Raw genomic sequence first — 19,713 nt, 5'->3', positions numbered from 1 at the left:
GGAGAATAATATTCAGAAGCCATGATCTGGGATCTAGGTGTGTTCATAGCTATGGGGGCACTGGTAATCTCAGACCTTCTTAGTAAACAAAGCTAGAGATTACATGTATGAAAACATAAACACATATCATTACACATATTTACATCTTATTCATTTCTATATCTAATACTGCCTCTTCGAATCCAACACCTTAGTGACTATTCTAGCTCTCTCCATTTCCATGTTTGCAATTCCCTTCTTCAACAGAAGAATCTGCTCCCATCATCTTAAACATATTTTCATGTTTGATAAATCCGTGCTTATGTAACCAATCTCCCATTATCATCTTTCCCTTGTCCCTGGTGTGGATGCCCTCTAGTCCATGCCAGATAGTTCCGCTTTGTGGTTCCTGCCACACACTCTGACACCCTATGCTAAGGACTAACCCTCACCCCCAAGTACCACCCAGTGATTTAAAGTTTTCTGACATATTAGTCCTAGAATATCCATTTGGTTTGAAAATTCTTGTGTGCTAGTAATCTACAGGTCTATCTTTTGACTGCTTACTCTTGATAATGGGTCCAATTCCTCCCCTCTTCATGTCTTATAATTTTAAAAAATGTATTCTGTACTATGCATATAAGAACAGTGAAAAGTGTAATTTGTGTCTGTTCAGAAATGGCATGCCTTTCATTCTAGGTGGTTTAGGTGAGGGACTTACCCTTCCAAATCTCCCACAGGTTTAATTGAGCCAGAGCTGGTCAGAAGCTTTAATCGGACTGAGTTCACCTTCAGTTAGCCTAGTCCCTAACTTCCCATGCCTCATCTGCCAAGATACTGAGTGATTTGATCTTTTTAGTGTTTGAACTGGAATAAGTCTGTTTTACATAGTTCAGATTCATATCTGATTCCAACCCTGGCAATTAAGTGTGATGTGCAAAGCTGCATGAATTCTCTTTGCTTATGAGGCCCTCCTCCACTGCCACTTTCTTGGCAAAATTCCAGGGAAAGGGGGCAGAATTGTTGGGTCAAGCGCTTACTGCCCTTGGAGACCCATCTCACCAGCCCATAATGCTGTCAAAAGTTTGCCTGGTTTCCTCTTTCCTGCAAAATCTCCCAGTCCATGGCAGCTCCGATTCTAACATACTAGCACTCAAGGCAGGCATTTGCCCCAGGTATAGAAGCTGCTGCAGTCTCTGCTTATTTATGAAGAATTTATTGCTCTCTGGGATTTATTTCACCTAGATTTGCTTATATGTACTAGTCTGCAGCAGCTCCAATAAAGAGTATGTTTATTTTAACCTGGAATTTTTCTAATGTTTCCACTGGATCAAAGTTCTTTTGTATTTTATATACTAACCAGAAGTAAAAGTCAATTTCACCATTTTTTAAAATGAAATTTACTTTGGCTTTGAGTTCAAGATAGTGAACACATGCCTCTATATCTTCTCCTCCAGTTCCATTATATTAATAGTAAAGGAATAAACAGGTGACTATACTATCAAGACGTAGGGAATGGCGGGATCTATTATCAGACCAGAGATTTCAGCACAAATCCAAAGACAAAATGGATAAAACAGTATGAACTGGGTGGCAGAGAAAAGCAAGCAGTAGCCTAGCAGCCTCCCAGAATATGCTTCTGGGGAGATGTGTCTGAGCAGTCCAGTACAACCCCAGAAAGGCTCTAGCATCAGAGACTGCTAGAAAATTAAGGAAGGAGCTGAGAAGTGGGGCTGATATTAGTACAATTAATAATTGAAGGTCCTTATATTGACCAATTGCCCCTCTTCCCTATGCTTACGTGCTTATAGCCAGGTGTCTACCCCCTTGACAAAATATGCAAACAGTTCTCTAAAGGGCATGTAGGTATATATATACCTGAGTAAAACCTTCCTTTTCTTGGTTTGTGGGACTCCCCACAACATAAAATCTGGCTTAGAGCTGAGTTTGAGACCCAACTTCTTAGCCATAGATGTGTCATGTGGGGAAAGTTACTTAAGTTCATTGCCTCAGTTTCCTCATTCATAAAATAAAATTACATCCATCACAAAAGGTGGTTGTGAGGGTTTAATGAAATCATGTATATAGAATTGGTTAGCACAGTGCCTAGAACATAAAAAACATTCAACAGATGATAGCCATTGTCATTTTTATTGTTATTGATGAATTCGTTTTATGTAGAAAGGAGGAAAGGAATCCAAAGGTTAGGTTTTGAAAAGAGTGGTATCTCTTCTAATTAGGTAGCAGAGAAATAGGTGAGAATGGGTATGAATGCACGGGGATGTAGATTACAAACCAAAATCTTCACCCCACTTTCCTTACCAATACCTAGTTGTGTAAAACAAGAAATCAATATGTATAAGGGCTCCAAAGAACCTAGAAATATCTATTATAAAAATGCATTAAAACAGTACCCACCTGAAGTTCCATCTATATTCAAACAAAATTATTTTTTTTAGCAAAAATTCATTGTGCTATTTGTGTTTCCAGGACATAAGACAAAGGATTTTTTTTCTTTTTAATATAATGAGTATCATTAACATCCAAAATTGTGTCCAAAGAATCTTCAGTGTTCTGCAGTAAAGAGAACAAGGGATCTAGTGCAATATTAAAATTGCTTTGAAGTCTTGTGATTTACACTAAAAATTAATGCAAATATTGCTCAGTACATTGGTATGTTTAATATAAAAATATTTTTACTTCACATGGAGTAAATATTGCTGGTCTAGGGAGATATGCCATGTTCCTCACTGACCCTGCCACACTGATTTAAGATAGATCAAGATTTTTAGGTCCAGACCAAACACTAACAACAGAATTTTACTAAACTTGTCTACTTACTCTACTTATTTTAAGTTCATACTTAAAAAAAAAAAAAATACTGTGAGGTCATCACACAAGATGATTGGCCAATTTGATTTTTAAATCAATCAAAAGGGTTTTAACATATTAATATTAAAGAAAGCTTAGTGATCAGCCTACAGATTTCAATTTTGAATCAACTTTGGTCTAAGTAATATTTCCTAAAAAACATAAATGTAAATTACTTTATTAACAAAATAGTTGTTCAGAACAATTGTTGCTTAAATTTCATTGTATCATACTGTAGGCCTATGTGTTGCAACTAGTGAGGATACTCCAAAGCTGATATAATTTTAGTTTTCCTAACTTGTCCTGAACCTGCTTATGTTCACAGGCCCATTTTTTCTGATTTTACAGTCTAGTTGTCAGTGACAGGCACAGCCAAATTCTTTCTTTGTTCATCTGTCAGACTTTCTTTCAATAATTTCCATTTGTGGGGCTTCACGGGTGGCGCAGTGGTTGAGAGTCCGCCTGCCGATGCAGGGGACACGGGTTCGTGCCCCGGTCCGGGAAGATCCCACATGCTGCAGAGCGGCTAGGCTCGTGAGCCATGGCCGCTGAGCCTGCACGTCCGGAGCCTGTGCTCTGCAACGGGAGAGGCCACAACAGTGAGAGGCCCGAGTACCACTAATAATAATAATAATAATAATTGCCATTTGTGATAAATCTCCAACCTGTCTATATGTTTCTAATGGGAAATCAATGAAGATTCAACCTTAATCATATTGGAGACGTGATGAAAAGGGACTCAACCCACAAAAAGCCACTTTTTGGTGATTGATATCAGCTATGTTTTCATTCAAACGTATCTTAAAGTTTTTCCTTCCCTAATCTTGATCCTATGGCTCTTTAATTACAAATGTGATATTAGTTTTCCTTTCACTGAGTCTGTAACTGTCTTTGGTGATTATTTAATGAGGATCTTGAAATAATATCCACTTAAGGTAAAACTGTCAAGAAGATGTCATAATTTACAATCAAGTTATTCCAATTTCTCATTATGAGTCTAAATTCATTCACTCAGTCAAAAATATTTTTTAAATAATAAGAATTATAGGCAAGGCACTCTTCTGGGTAATTGTGTACCAGAAATACCAAGATGTGCAAGCCTCTGCCTGAAAAGAGATGACAGTCTAGTAACTTCCCAACAGAGAAGATGTTCAAAAGTACTGACAGATCTAACTCCTTTGAGCACTTACTATCAAATATACTTAATCACATGCTTAAAATTAAGCCATTTTCTTTTGGCATACATAATATTAACTATCACATCACCTGTGGAAAGGTAATGTAGAACATTATTCTGAAAGAGACTATGCTCTAAATGTGAAAGGATACCTATAAAAAATGCAGTACCCAAAACAGCAAATATATTCAAGCCAAAATTTACAAACAAAACATACAGTTACAAAGAGACTTTAGTGAAGAATTTACTCCAAAAAAATTCTACCCACTAATGCATTAAATATAAATGCATTTGAATTAGCAATGTAACTTTTAAAAAGTATGTAACTTATGAAAACATTTCATAAAAATGGTTTTCTGAAAAAGGTTTGTCTATACAATTTCATATTTATTAAGAAGAGTGATAGAAAGCTATGCAAAGATAAATCCAAATATCCCAAAAGAGTTTAGTCAGAGCAAGTTAAAATTTTGAATGAAATAATAGCATAACTGAAAAATTATGAGAAAAATAACTTGACTCCTTAATTTGTCACATAACAGTGTATACTTTTAAAAAAGAAGTTTTTAGAGGGGAGTCTTTTATGGTTTTAGCAAGGTATCATATAAGGAAACAAATTAAGTCAACATTAAGTTGAAAAACATCTCCATGTTATCTATTTCTTTTTAGTGGAATGGTAAAATTTTGCCCTAACGTAAATTCTATCACTTCAAGTAACTCCTTCCTAAACATGATATATAAAATGGAAGCCATAAGAAAATTAGTCTCATTGTCAGGTCTGTTTTTTAATCTTTAGGTAAAAATAACCGATCAATTTATCCTTCCTGTAATATTCCTTCTCCATACTATCATTTATCATACTTAATTTAAGATGCCATCTCCTAAGAGTCACTTATAGTGTCTTATTTGTTTGGGTAGGAGAATTCATCAAACTTAACAAATAGGCTCAAGTCACATTTTTAGCCCAGACCTTTTTTGGTTGTACTTTATAGAAAATATTTATCAAAATATTAGCTTGGTGGCTGTAAAAATGTCTGCTACCTTTTGAGTGTGATTTTCAGTAAAATCTTAGTATCACTTTATAAAGAATGCAGGATACACTTTTATATTTGGCTTTCTCAGAGTAAAGAGATACATTTTAGCTAAAGCTAATTGGCTTAATACTGGCTCAGAATTTAAAAGATGATTTTGGGCTTCCCTGGTGGCGCAGTGGTTGAGACTCCGCCTGCCAATGCAGGGAATGCGGGTTCGTGCCCCGGTCCGGGAAGATCCCACATGCCGTGGAGCGGCTGGGCCCGTGGGCCATGGCCGCTGAGCCTGCGCGTCCGGAGCCTGTGCTCCGCAATTGGAGAGGCCACAACAGTGAGAGGCCCGCGTACAGAAAAAAAAAAAAAAAAAAAAAAAAGATGATTTTACTTAACATTAATTAAACTGTGGTATGTAGCTGTAAGCTCGTAATTTTAACACTTGGCTTGTCTGCTACACTATTTCTGAATAGTAATGAAACACTATACTATTTCATTTGGATGATGTTTATATAAATAGGTAACCAAATATTGGAAAATTTTAAATCAACCTGCTACTAACCATGAACTCTAATACTTGGACACTTTTTATGACTCTCTCTCTTAATACACTAAAATATTCAATAACTGTTATTTGCACATTATGTGAAAAATTAATTTTTGACAAAATTTTATTCAGAACATTAGGAAAATCATACTCAAAACACAGAAATAATCAGACTCTATAACAACGCTGCATAGATAGTGGTATACAAGTTCCCTGACGCTAAGTGACTTCTTCCTAAATAAAACTTCAAGTCACCAGGTAGAAGATGGTAGAGGCATTATTTCCTCTCTCTAAGGCTGGAAAAAATGGCTTTAATGGTGAGACGTCACACCATTTAAACAACAAAGATTAGATTATCCCCCAATTTAATTCTATTCCCTTCTTGTTATTTCTCAGAGATGAAAACTTAGAATGTAAGGATTATTGGAAGGGAACAGGAGGTAAATTACCTTTTAGGAGATACCCTCATCCATGCCTGCTTTAATCCGAGAAAACACTGAATTAAGTTTTAAAAATTACACCACACCATTAAGCTTAAGTAAAATTGCCAATATGAATACGTTTTTACACAATACATTACATGTATACATGAAGAAAAATGACCTGTTTCCAATCCTTTGACCTTCAGTAGAAAAAAATGTTACCACTAATGGGGATCTGAAAAATAGTTTTCATGACAGAGCATTAACTCTATTGAGATCAAAATCATTTCTCAGTACTGAAAATAGCCTAAATCAATGACAAATGGCTAAATTTCTTAAGATTACTTTTTGAAAGGGAAGACAATTTATTTGGAAGGAATTTGTAGCTGGAAACATTGTTCATTAAGAAAACATTGTTACCCTGAGAAAGACTCTTAAAACTGCCAGTGCTTTCAGAGGCCCCTAACAATGCATGAAGGAGCAATTTGTAGGCTCTAGCTTCTTACACTTACCTATATGAAGAATGTCTTGACCTAAACAGTGATTTGGGCTTCTCTGTGATATCGATAACAGGTCATAGCCAAGTAACTAAACGTGATGGACTACAAGCAAATTTTGCATTCATTTTAAGCAGACTTCTTCCTTTTCCCTTTTCTAAGAGAGAGCCTGTAATTCTTCAAATGGCCTTGAACTCAAACCTACTGTTCACAAAGAATAATCTTCTGTAAGCAAATTGGTAGTTTTCTTCCCATAGTAAACAAATTGTCTGGTTTACATTCTTTATGCCTAGAAAATAAGGCATTAGTAATTCTTCATTGGCCACTGCAGAGTGTCTTCTTTCTAATCAGAGGCATATGCAAACATTCCTCAAAGTGCATTGTTATTATTTTTAACATCGCTTATGCATTCACTAAGTCAACATTTGTGACTCCCTACATATTTTTAGTATAAAATAATGCTTATTCCCAACACCTTACATACACCATAATTACTGGAGAAAAGACAAAATGAGAGCAGCTACAGAAGTAGCAAGATATTTTTTACAAATAAAAATACAATATACAAAAAATGGCAAGTTAGTGATAACTGGTAGAATGAACTCTCAACAATATTCCACTTTGGGTTCCAAATTAAGATTTGACAAGTTTGAAGCCTTGTCCTGTGTCCAGCACAGTAGGAAGAAACCAACTCATTTTTAATCTTTTCAAGCACCTAAAACAAGTTTTGCAGATCCAAAAAAGGTTCAGACCACACAACCAATTTGCCAAATGCACTAGTGGATATGTAATACGAGGAAAGTACAACATCCAGTGCTTGGCCACATCGCTTCCCGTTGGCAAATGCAGAGTGTAGTCACTCCACCGTTTTGACACGCCATATACTGCTTTCACTGTGCGTCCCTTTTCAGTCCAGCAGATGTTATTAGTGGAGTTGCAGTTATATTCTACCCAGTCTTTTGTAAAGTCACCCAGCTGTGGTGGGTCAGCTTCTTCAATATCTATTGTTTTTGTCATCTCTGCTCCTTGCACTGCAATATACTGGTCGTTGATTTTTCTCACTTCTTTCACCCAGGGGGTTGAATTCTCACTGTCTAATATGATAATAAGTCGGGAACAGAAGGAACCATTCTTTTCTCGCCACCATTCTAAAAGTGTGTCAAGGCGTAGTATGTCTCCACCTGTGAACAACAGAAAGTTCAGTAGAGCAAGAATTTCTGAAGTGTCTTAATAAGAATACTCTTTTGTCTTAAGTGTATTTTCTTTAAGTTCTCAAAATATGTAAGAAAAAAAAGAGGGAGGCTTTTTTCCAAAGTATCTTTTTCAGAAGAATTTTTAAAAACAAAAACAGACTTTCAGCTTCAGGTAAAAAATCATACCCCAAAAAAAAAAAACCCACCCCCAACCCCCCAATCATCCTGTTATTCACATTAAAGGGATATGCTATGATAAAATGAGAAAATTATTTTATAAAGTTAAATTTAGTGAAAAAAAATTATACAGCAAAGCAAATTTTCTACCACGAGCAAATTATGGCTTGTGGTCAAATCCAGCCTGCCACTTGTTTTGTATAGCCTGAGAGCTAAGAACTGATTTTATATTTTTAAATGGTAAAAAAAACTTTTTTAAAGAGTAGAAGTTTGTGACATGTAAAAATTATAGGAAATTTATATTTCATATTTCTATAAATAACATTCATTTATTGATATTCTGTCTATGGCTGCTTTTATACTACAATGGTAGAGCTAAGTAGTTGCAACAGGGACTTTATGGCCTACCAAGACAAAAATATCTGGTCCTTACAGAAAAAGTTGGCTCACCCTGTTCTACACTTTTGATAGATTAACTTCTCTCCTCATATGTAGGTACCTACGAGATGAAAAACACCCTTCCTACCAGTAAAGAATGAGCTTGGAATGGGTTTATTTTTAAATCAGTTTTATACCTGAACAACAACAAAGGATTAAAAAAAACATATACCAGAAAGGTCTAAAGTAAATATATTTCTGACTTAGAAATATGTCTTATAGCTAGTATTTACATGTGGTTCGTTATGGATGAGGTTATTTTTTGCATTACTTTTGAATTTTAAATATATTGCATTAAAATGTTATCTTCATCATTTAATTTTTAGCACCCTCTTAAGTTCTGTGCCCCAAGCAACTGCCATTCTCACCTCACCCTAGTCCTGGCTCTGTCTCAAATGGTATACTAATCCAGTCATTCCAATTCTAGGAATCTACCCTAAGGAAAGGGGAAAAATGCAGACAAAAAATTACATATAAAGCTCATCTTCCCACTGCTATCTAAGATAGTGTAAAATCTGAAACTACTGGGGGAATGGATATAAATTATGGTATAACCTTATGAGAAGAGTTTTATAATAAATGATATTTATAAAGAAATTTTAATGACAAAAATATCTATGATATTAGAAAAAGCATGACACAGAAGTGTATCTACAAAAATAACAGCAGGAGTTATTTCCGGGTATTTGGATTTCAGGTGGTGTTTGTTATACTTCTTTATATGTTCCAAAATTTTTATGTTGAATATATGTTACTTTTATAATTAGAAAAAAGTTTTAACAGGCTACAATTTACTAATACAAGTTCCAACAACCTAACTTCAGAATATGTATTTTTAACAAAAGCAACCATGCTCTTTGCTAAATTATCAAAATAACAATACTGGAGAGATAGAGAATCCTTTAGAATTTGGATTCTATTAATAATATGACCTATAAAGTCAGGGTATTTGATATTTTTTACGAATAATTAATATTCTTTTATTCATCAGCCTGCTGTATCTTAGACTGTGACAATGAAAAATTGGTTTCATGAACTGCTCTTACACTCATACCTATCATCTCAGAGACACTATTTTTCACATATTACTAACATATCGCTTCACAAAGACCTCCAGGAGATATCTTTTTAAATATGATCAAGCTCACTTTTCTTTATGGCCAGTTTTATTAAACTTCTCTGGAGATGACAGGACAACACAGATTACAAGAGTTATTATACAGATTCCATCTGCCACAAAACATCATTGTTCTTACTTGCCTGTATCATAGTTCTAACTTGCCTTCTACAACTATTTCAATAAATATTCTTCAGCACACTCTACACTAATTCTCTTATAAACACGCTCTTTAGATATCAGCAAGAAATTTAAAGCAGTATTAAAGCCCTTTATACTATTTCTCTTCTCTTGTTTTGTTTTGCTCTGCTTTCTCCTATGAACAGTTTCTATGTTGCATTTGGCTTTTGGCCCAGATGCAAAATATTTACATTTTTCTCAGATAACAGCCATCTGATTCAAGTAATCTAATTCAAGCCAACAGTTCAAGTAATTGAGACTGCTTTTTAAAGACTTTGTTTACCTGTGATAAACTGCTTTATAGGTTATCTACATTTTTTATGTATTTCTGTCTCTCTTGTCATTACCATAATTGTTTTTTACCCTCAAACAAAGAGGCAAAAATATCAGGTTCTATATTATGAAGCCCCATAAATGTAAGAAGACTACATATTCTAAGAAGTACTAAGAGTAAAGGTATGGGATAAAGGACACATACAGATTCTCTTTCTCACAGTGATTTCTGGACCTACTCTTAACTTGCTCAAGTAAAATCCAGTCATGATATTTCCTATTTAGAGGTTTTTAGAAAAATACCTATTGATAAATCTCAGTGCTTAGAGTTCTTTGTCACTTGGCTTGGAATGAATTAAAGCATTTTGTTCAGAGCAGGGGTGTTCAATACTACTTCTGAGATAGAATTAACCTCTGAGGGTTGTTTCAGGCAGGCCAAGGGCAGGGACTGACTGAAAAGAGGATTCATCCACTGAGCCAGGTGCCTAAGGCCATGGGGGAGTATACAGTTGCTGAATTATTATGGGACAAAACCTAGCCTTCTTGGAAAGGGAAGGCCTGTCAAGCTATGTTTTCTCCAATATTTTCCTGTTTTTACAACAAAGACTCTCACAAAGAAAGTTACACTTACAAAGTTACACAAAACAGATCTTCTGGGCTAATAGAAGAATTCTATAATGGTTAACTTATTGACATACTTTAAAAAATATTCTAAAGATAACATTGCAGAATGTAACTGCTAGACATTTACCTAAAATATAACCCTACTTTAGAGTTTGTCTTCATAAATTATTCCTTATTCATAGTGAATGAAAATTTAAGAACACTTTTAAGCTATTTATCTTGGTGTCTCTTACATTTCCTGAGAAATGAAAAAGCTAATATAAATATCAGTAAACTGAGAAGCAAGAAGAACTTCAATCCTGCAGCCTGTGGAACAAAAAGCACATTCACAGAAAGACAAACAAGATGAAAAGGCAGAGGGTATGTACCAGATGAAGGAACAAGATAAAACCCCAGAAAAACAACTAAATGCAGTGGAGATAGGCAACCTTCCAGAAAAAGAATTCAGAATAATGACAGTGAAGACAATCCAGGACCTCTGAAAAAGAATGGAGGCAAAGATCAAGAAGATGCAAGAAATGTTTAACAAAGACCTAGAAGAATTAAAGAACAAACAAACAAACAGAGATGAACAATACAATAACTGAAATGAAAAATACACTAGAAGGAATCAACAGCAGAATGACTGAGGCAGAAGAACAGATAAGTGACCTGGAAGACAAAATGGTGGCATTCACTGCCATGGAACAGAGTAAAGAAAAAGAATGAAAAGAAATGAAGACAGCCTAAGAGACCTCTGGGGCAACATTAAACGCAACAACATTTGCATTATAGAGGTCCCAGAAGGAGAAGAGAGAGAGAGAAAGGACCGGAGAAAATATTTGGAGAGATTATAGTCGAAAACTTCCCTAACATGTGAAAGGAAATAGCCACCCAAGTCCAGGAAGTGCAGCGAGTCCCATACAGGATAAACCCAAGGAGAAACATGCCGAGACACATAGTAATCTAATAGGCAAAAATTAAAGACAAAGAAAAATTATTGAAAGCGGCAAGGGAAAAATGACAAATAACATACAAGGGAACTCCCATAAGGTTAACAGCTGATTTCTCAGCAGAAACTCTACAAGCCAGAAGGGAGTGGCATGATATACGTAAAGTGATGAAAGGGAAGAACCTACAACCAAGATTACTCAACCTGGCAATGAACTCATTCAGATTTGATGGAGAAATCAAAAGCTTTAGAGACAAGCAAAAGGTAAAAGAATTCAGCACCACCAAACCAGCTCTACAACAAATGCTAAAGGAACTTCTCTAGGCAGGAAACACAAGAGAAGGAAAATACCTACAAAAACAAACCCAAAACAATTAAGAAAATGGTCATAGGAACATACATATCAATAATTACCTTAAATGTGAATGGATTAAATGCTCCAACCAAAAGACAGAGATTGGCTGAATTGATAGAAAAACAAGACCCATATATATGCTGTCTATAAGAGACCCACTTCAGACCTAGGGACACATACAGACTGAAAGTGAGGGGATGGAAAAAGGTAGTCCATGCAAATGGAAATCAAAAGAAAGCTAGAGTAGCAATTCTTGTATCAGATAAATTTGACTTTAAAATAAAGAATGTTACAAGAGATAAGGAAGGACACTACATAATGATCAAGGGGTCAACCCAAGAAGATATAACAATTATATATGCACCCAACACAGGAGCACCTCAATACATAAGGCAACTGCTAATGGCTATAAAAGAGGAAATCAACAGTAAACAATAATAGTGGGGGACTTTAACACCTCACTTACACCAATAAACAGATCATACAAACAGAACATTAATAAGGAAACACAAGCTTTAAATGACACAATAGACCAGATAGATTTAATTGATATTTATATGACATTCCATCCAAACACAGCAGATTACACTTTCTTCTCAAGTGCACATGGAACATTCTCCAGGATAGATCACATCCTGGGTCACAAATCAAGCCTCAGTAAATTTAACAAAATTGAAATCATATCAAGCTTCTTTTCTGACCACAACACTATGAGATTAGAAGTGAATTACAGGGGAAAAAAACGTAAAAAACATAAACACATAGATGCTAAACAATATGTTACTAAATAACCAAGAGATCACTGAAGAAACCAAAGAGGAAATCAAAAAATACCTAGAGACAAATGACAATGACAACACGATGATCCAAAACCTTTCAGAAGCAGCAAATACAGTCCTAAGAGGGAAGTTTATAGCTATACAAGCCTACCTCAAGAAACAAGAAAAATCTCAATCTAACCTTACACCTAAAGGAACTAGAGAAAGGAGAACAAACAAAACCCAAAGTTAGCAGAAGGAAAGAAATGATAAAGATCAGAGCAGAAATAAATGAAATAGAAACAAAGAAAACAACAGCAAAGATCAATAAAACTAAAAGCTGGTTCTTTGAGAAGATAAACAAAATTGATAAGCCATTAGCCAGACTCATCAAGAAAAAGAGGGAGAGGACTCAAATCAATAAAATCAGAAATGAAAAAGGAGAAGTGACAACAGACACCACAGAAATACAAAGCATCCTAAGAGACTACTGCAAGCAACACTATGCCAATAAAATGGACAACCTGGAAGAAATGGACAAATTCTTAGAAAGGTATAACCTTCCAAGACTGAACCAGGAAGAAATAGAAAATATGAACAGACCAATCACAAGTAATGAAATTGAAACTGTGATTAAAAACCTTCCAAAAAACAAAAGTCCAGGACCAGATGGCTTCACAGGTGAATTCTATTACACATTTAGAGAAGAGCTGACACCCATCCTTCTCAGACACTTCCAAAAAATTGCAGAGGAAGGAAAACTCTCAAACTTGTTCTATGAGGCCACCATCAACCTGATACCAAAACCAGACAAAGATACTACAAAAAGAAAATTACAGACCAGTATCATCGATGAATATAGATGCAAAAATCCTCAACAAAATACTAGCAAACAGAATCCAACAACACATTAAAAGTATTATATACCATGATCAAGTGGGATTTATCCCAGAGATGCAAGGATTCTTCAATATATGCAAATCAATGTCATACACCATATTAACAAATTGAAGAATAAAAACCATATGATCATCTCAACAGATGCAGGAAAAGCTTTTGACAAAATTCAACACCCATTTATGATAAAACCCCCCAGAAAGTGGGCATAGAGGGAACCTACCTCAACATAATAAAGGCCATATATCATAAAGGCAAACCATTCTCAATGGTGAAAAACTGAAAGCATTTCCTCTAAGATCAGGAACAAGACAAGGATGTCCACTCTTACCACTATTATTCAAGATAGTTTTGGAAATCCTAGCCACAGCAATCAGAGAAGAAAAAGAAATAAAAGGAATACAAATTGGAAAAGAAGTAAAATTGTCACTGTTTGCAGATGACATGATACTACTATCCATAGAGAATCCTAAAGATGCCACCAGAAAACTACTAGAGCTAATCAATGAATTTGGTAAAGTAGCAGGATACAAAATTAATGCACAGAAATCTCTTGCATTCCTATACACTAACGATGAACAATCGGAAAGCGAAATTAAGGAAACACACCCATTTACCATTGCAACAAAAAGAATAAAATACCTAGGAATAATCCTCCCTAGGGAGACAAAAGACCTATATGCAGAAAACTATAAGACACTGATGAAAGAAATTAAAGATGATACTAACAGATGGAGAGATGTACCATGTTCTTGGATTGGAAGAATCAATATTGTGAAAATGACTATACTGCCCAAAGCAATGTACAGATTCAATGCAATCCCTATCAAATTACCAATGGCATTTTTTACAGAACTAGAACAAAAAATCTTAAAATTTATATGGAAACACAAAAGACCCTGAATAGCCAAAGCAGTTTTGAGGGAAAAAAACAGAGCTGGAAGAATCAGACTCCCTGACTTACGACTATGCTGCAAAGCTACAGTAATCAAGACAATATGGTACTCGCACAAAAACAGAAATATATATCAATGGGACAGGATAGAAAGCCAAGAGCTAACCCACGCACCTAGGGTCAACTAATCTATGACAAAGGAGGCAAGGATATACAACGGAGAAAAGACAGTCTCTTCAATAAGTGGTGCTGGGAAAACTGGACAGCTACATGTAAAAGAATGAAATTAGAACACTCCCTAACACCATACTCTAAAATAAACTAAAAAAAAAAAAATCAGTAAACTGAACATCTAGAATTTATTTCCAAAGCCACCTTTTAAAAAATACTTGAGATAAATTTTTAAAGACTTAAGAAAAATGCAAACTTTTGGCAAAATGTTTACATTAAACAATAAATCCTTCATGGAAACGTATAATGTGCTTGCTTCTTAAATTACTTTCTTATAAAACTTAAAAATAACTAAGGATATAGGCATGGCCACCAAAATTATGCCTTTTTCGACCCGTTTGCTTAGGGAAGAGGTTATTATTATAAGCACTGCAGTAGTTTTCAATAATCAATCCCTGCTTTTGGGTCTGAAATATATTTCTGTAAAGATTTTTGAACAGACTAGAACCTTTTGTCTTGTGCTCTGAAGTACACAGAATGCTATAATTTACCTGAACTTGAAATAGCCATAAAAATTAAAGTTATTTTACACATTGTGTTATTAAAAAGTATAGGTCAAGTAAATGATTTTATAAACCATTATACTGAAGTAGTTTTAATGTTGATTAGCTTCTTCTGTATTACAGTATTTTGAAAATGGGTGAACCATGCTAACAAAAATATCTACTGAACCAGAACATGCCATTTCTCTATCTTCAAGGTTTTCACTTTTGGCAGCAACATGGTGCAATAGGGGGAAGATTTTAGGGGTCAGGGAGATCTGGGCTTGAATCATGGTTCCATCACTTAGTAGTATTATGACTATAGATAAGTTATGTAACCACTTTCAGCTTTCATTTCATCCTCTGAAAAATGAAGATGATAGAGGTGATAGTATTTACTTCAAGAAATTTCAAGTGAAGATTAAATCTAATAATGTGTACAAAGTACCAAGCATAGTATCTGTGCTTCAAATGTGCTCAGTAAGTATTAGTTTGCCTTTACTCCTTTTAGACAGCCATTGAGTTATTCAATATTTATTTGTAAAACCAAAAAATTACAAAAATGTATTTATAATAAAACCCTGGAAACCAATCTGGCATGAAATTAGTGAGACCATGATGGTTTGAAATCATGTCTCCTTTTACCTTGAGTTTATTTCCTTTCTTCTGGAGTTCTTCTACTGGCGCTCTACCTCTGTCCTTCCATAATACTTTTGTTTATATTTTTCTTTGATCTGAATATCTTTTTCTACTTATATTTTATGATTATTTTATTGTTTATGTTCGTGGTGTAAAACATCTGAAATATTTTACAGAAAAAAGTAGGATATAATTAAATCTAAAAACTGTTTCTAATCTTAAATAAGAAATTACCTTTTTTCATGATTCACTCAATGATTTCATCCATCTACCTATATTACTTAAGGATCTCCTACTATATGCCAGACTCTCTTCCAGGCACTAAGCAAATAATTCATAAAACAAAGCCTTTGACTTACAGGGCCTCATTTCTCCCTTGGCAAGGAGACTTAATATTACCCCTTCTATTCACAGTTGAAAGAACTGAAACAGAGAGTAACTTGCCTCAAACAACACTGTTGGGGCAAATGAGGACCAAGCACTGACCTACGCACTACTCCAAGCATATCATATCACCTGCTGCTTAAAACTATGGTGAGCTTTCTAACATAAATAAAACTGCATATGTGAAGAACTATTGAAATCAGCATCCTGTAACACCTTAAAGACTTAGAAGTATTAGTCAAATAAGTTAATCAGCTTCTGAAAAATGTAACTACATTTAATAATAATCCTGAAAATACTTTAAAGGGAAACTAATTATAAGACTCAGATCAAGCAGTCAGATTTTTTCTTCCAATCAACACAAAACAATTTTCAAAACCTTTAGAGATTAATAAAATTATGCTCAATAAGTATGCCAGAGAAAAGGCAAACAAAATAGTCATATGTATACTTGGTAATCTGTGAAGTGGAAAACTGAGAATCTTGCAACTTAATGTTTCAGTGTGAAGGACAGATTTCTACGAATAGGCGTATTCTTACAATAGTGAAATTGCCAGAGGTGGATTTACCTGCAAGAGCCCACTCTCCTGTACCATGGGTGTGCCCACTGTAATACAAAACATACGTATCATGTCTAGGTCCATCCACAGTCCGAAGTTCAAGGAAAGCTTTCAGTTTGGAATGCAGAGTATCAAAGGACAGGCCACTTGTAGAATAGTCACATCCATAGGTCTCAATCATGTGATATGCAAAAAATCTTTGGATAGCGTTGAGCATGCCAGTAGACCTCAAATTTAACTCCTGTACATGTTCTGGTGGAAGAAGTGTTGGCTGACCATCAGGACTGAAGGAGAAACAAAGATCATTTTAGTGTTTATGAAGTGTTCATTCTATTGTCACACTCCTATTCTTCATTGATAATAAATTATCTAAGAATCATAAGTGGCTAATTAAATGGCAGGATTTTTTTTTTTAATCTTTCCTAAATTTTCTACAGTGCTAAGAATTAAGCTTGGAAAATCAAAGCCTAGTTTCTAAAAATTATATTTCTTATCAATAAAACTGGAAGCTGGGAGAATATCTCCAAATGTAGATAGTACTACTCTTCATTCTTTATTCATATATTCTTACCATATGACAGATATTAAACAAAACTTTGAAAAGCAAGACTACTAATTCTACCACCAAAATGTTTCAAGAATACCTGGGTGGGGACAATAATGAAAGTACTGTTTTCTTGAGAAAAAAATTTTAACAAAATATGGAAGCGATATTTTAAATTATATATTTAATTTTTGTGTTGAAAAAGACAGTCTTTATAAAGTGTTCAAGTTTTATTAACTTAAGGTACATAAATGATAGAGCTTACCTTTTAATAAATGACATTTTAAAACAATTATTATGGACTTGCCTGGTGGCACAGTGGTTAAGAATCCACCTGCCAATGCAGGGGACATGAGTTTGAGCCCTGGTCTGAGAAGATCCCACATGCTGCAGAGCAACTAAGCCCATGTGCCACAACTACTGAGCCTGCGCTCTAGAGCCCGTGAGCCACAACTACTGAGCCCCACGCGCTGCAACTACTAAAGCCCGTGCACCTAGAGCCTGTACTCTGCAATGAGAGAAGCCACCACAATGAGAAGCCCGTGCACCATAACAAAGAGTAGCCCCTGCTCGCCGCAACAATAGAAAGCTATGTGCAGCAACGAAGACCCAACGCAGCCAAAAATAAATATATAAAATAAATTTATTTAAAAAAAATCATTACCATTTAGGTCCACTGCTTTATATACTACTGAATACTAACTGAAGACTTAGACCTGATCCTGGAATACATGTTAAAATGTAAAATGGTACTTTAGTCAAGATAATAAACCACGTCTTAAAACTAGAAGAATCAAATCAATATTGAGGGAGAAAAAAATCATAACTCTTATCCAGAAAAGAGATTTCTAGTAGGAATTTTGAAAACTTTATAATAATTCTATAAAAGTTTTCATTAAAATAACAAAACATTTTGTCCCATATTTGTATCATTTAACAGCCACAAAACAGCAAAAGAATAAAGCAATGCATAATCAAAAATTAGAATAAAAATCTAACTGTGCAAATTACTATTTCCACATATTCTTCCTGCAGAGTTGTCACATCTTACTTTATTGATCCTTCTAAACGTATTTCTTTTACTTCTCATGAGAATCTTCAACTTATATATCAAGTCTTTAATATAGGGGAAATATTTACTATAAAGAGTCTACTTTGTGTTTTTATGTCAAATATTTGAAGTCAGATAAAAACTTTATTTCAAGCCCTCTCCCATCCCTGGCCAAGGAAAGTATGATGACTGCTTGGTCAACAGAATCCATTAATGGCAAGGAACTATTTTTTTCTACTTCAAAGGTACTTAACTACAAAAGAAAAACTAAAATTTGGCAATATTTACAGACTGAAACAGATTTGCCATACATTTGGGGTCAAAAATATTTCCAAATAAAACTGCAATCAAATACTTAACTTCACTGCCAATGTTTTTGAATTCGTGGTATTTGTATGACATTTTCTAGTAGTGTTTTTACATTTATAGTCTCATTAGCTCTTGATAACATTTCTCTATACAGGCAGAATGGTATTGTTTGCATTTTAGATAAAGACAGAGGTCCAGAGAAGTTATGATCTGCCTAAAGTAACACAGAACTAGAATTTAGGACGCTGAGGTCCAGTGTACATTCTATTATACTTCACCATGTTGTTTCACATTTTCTTAAACAAGATATCCCTCTCTAAAGAAAGGGCAGGAACTTTACTTAGAAAATCCATTCGTATTTTATGATTTTTAGCTAAAACATAAGCTAATCACATTTATCAAAAATAAAACTTTTATTGAACCCTGAAGATTATATTATTACTCAGAGTAAATAAAGGTTTTTAAACATTTGGGATAAATGGAAAATAAAAAAGCAGGAGTATTATACTTTGAGAATATAGTTTTGAAAAAATGAGCTATCATCTTATACCAATATTAGCAAAATATTAAGAGTCAAGTAGCTATTACTTATTATACTAGGTTACTGTACCTGCAGAAGTTGGTGGGAATCACAATAGCATATCCAACAGATGTTCCTCCTAAACAGTTACCCAATTCATGGAAGAGGCCATGAGCCATAGATTCCAATGGCAAAACAATTAGAAACATGCTCAAGAAGATTCCATTTGTTGGCTAAAAAAAATTTAAAACATGTTTACATAGAGTGTGTGACAACTTATATATGTATATATGCATATATATTTACATAAATGCATATTCATTCATTTTTTGGCCTCTATTTCCAAAAAGGATAATTAATGACCTAAAAACCATTATAAATTGAAAGAGACAAGTGTATACATGGATGAGCAATGAACCCTAAATTTATCTCTAAGCTCCTTGGAAGTCATGGCAAAACAAATACAGCACACCACATTTTTATAATGTGCTGTATTTTTATGATGGGATGTCAAATAACATCCGACTCAAACTAAAAAACAAAACAAAAATATAACCACACCCTTGATATGACAGAGAAAAAGCCAGAAAACAAATCCTTTCCTGTTAAAACCCACACGCTCTAAATCATTTTACAAATA

The 19,713-nt window shown here is 34.6% G+C and overlaps 1 protein-coding gene across 3 annotated transcripts in view; it reads right to left on the bottom strand.

The window, feature by feature from the left end:
• Positions 1-2,101: 2,101 nt before the first annotated feature.
• The window catches only part of TMEM168 (transmembrane protein 168), a 53,829-nt gene continuing 36,217 nt past the window's right edge, over positions 2,102-19,713 (bottom strand). For all 3 annotated transcript variants that reach the window (XM_067042312.1, XM_067042313.1, XM_059074587.2), the window contains exons 3-5: positions 19,164-19,306; positions 16,659-16,933; positions 2,102-7,696 (exon numbers count right to left, since the gene is read on the bottom strand). In XM_067042312.1, the coding sequence (XP_066898413.1) occupies positions 7,149-7,696; positions 16,659-16,933; positions 19,164-19,306 (966 nt within the window). In that variant the 3' untranslated portion in view covers positions 2,102-7,148. The remainder of the gene's footprint in view (positions 7,697-16,658; positions 16,934-19,163; positions 19,307-19,713) is intronic.

The sequence above is a fragment of the Kogia breviceps genome, chromosome 9 (assembly GCF_026419965.1).
Source record: "Kogia breviceps isolate mKogBre1 chromosome 9, mKogBre1 haplotype 1, whole genome shotgun sequence".
NCBI lineage: Eukaryota > Metazoa > Chordata > Mammalia > Artiodactyla > Physeteridae > Kogia > Kogia breviceps.
Note: the sequence above shows the minus strand (reverse complement) of the source record. Positions and strands in the feature narration are given on the sequence as shown.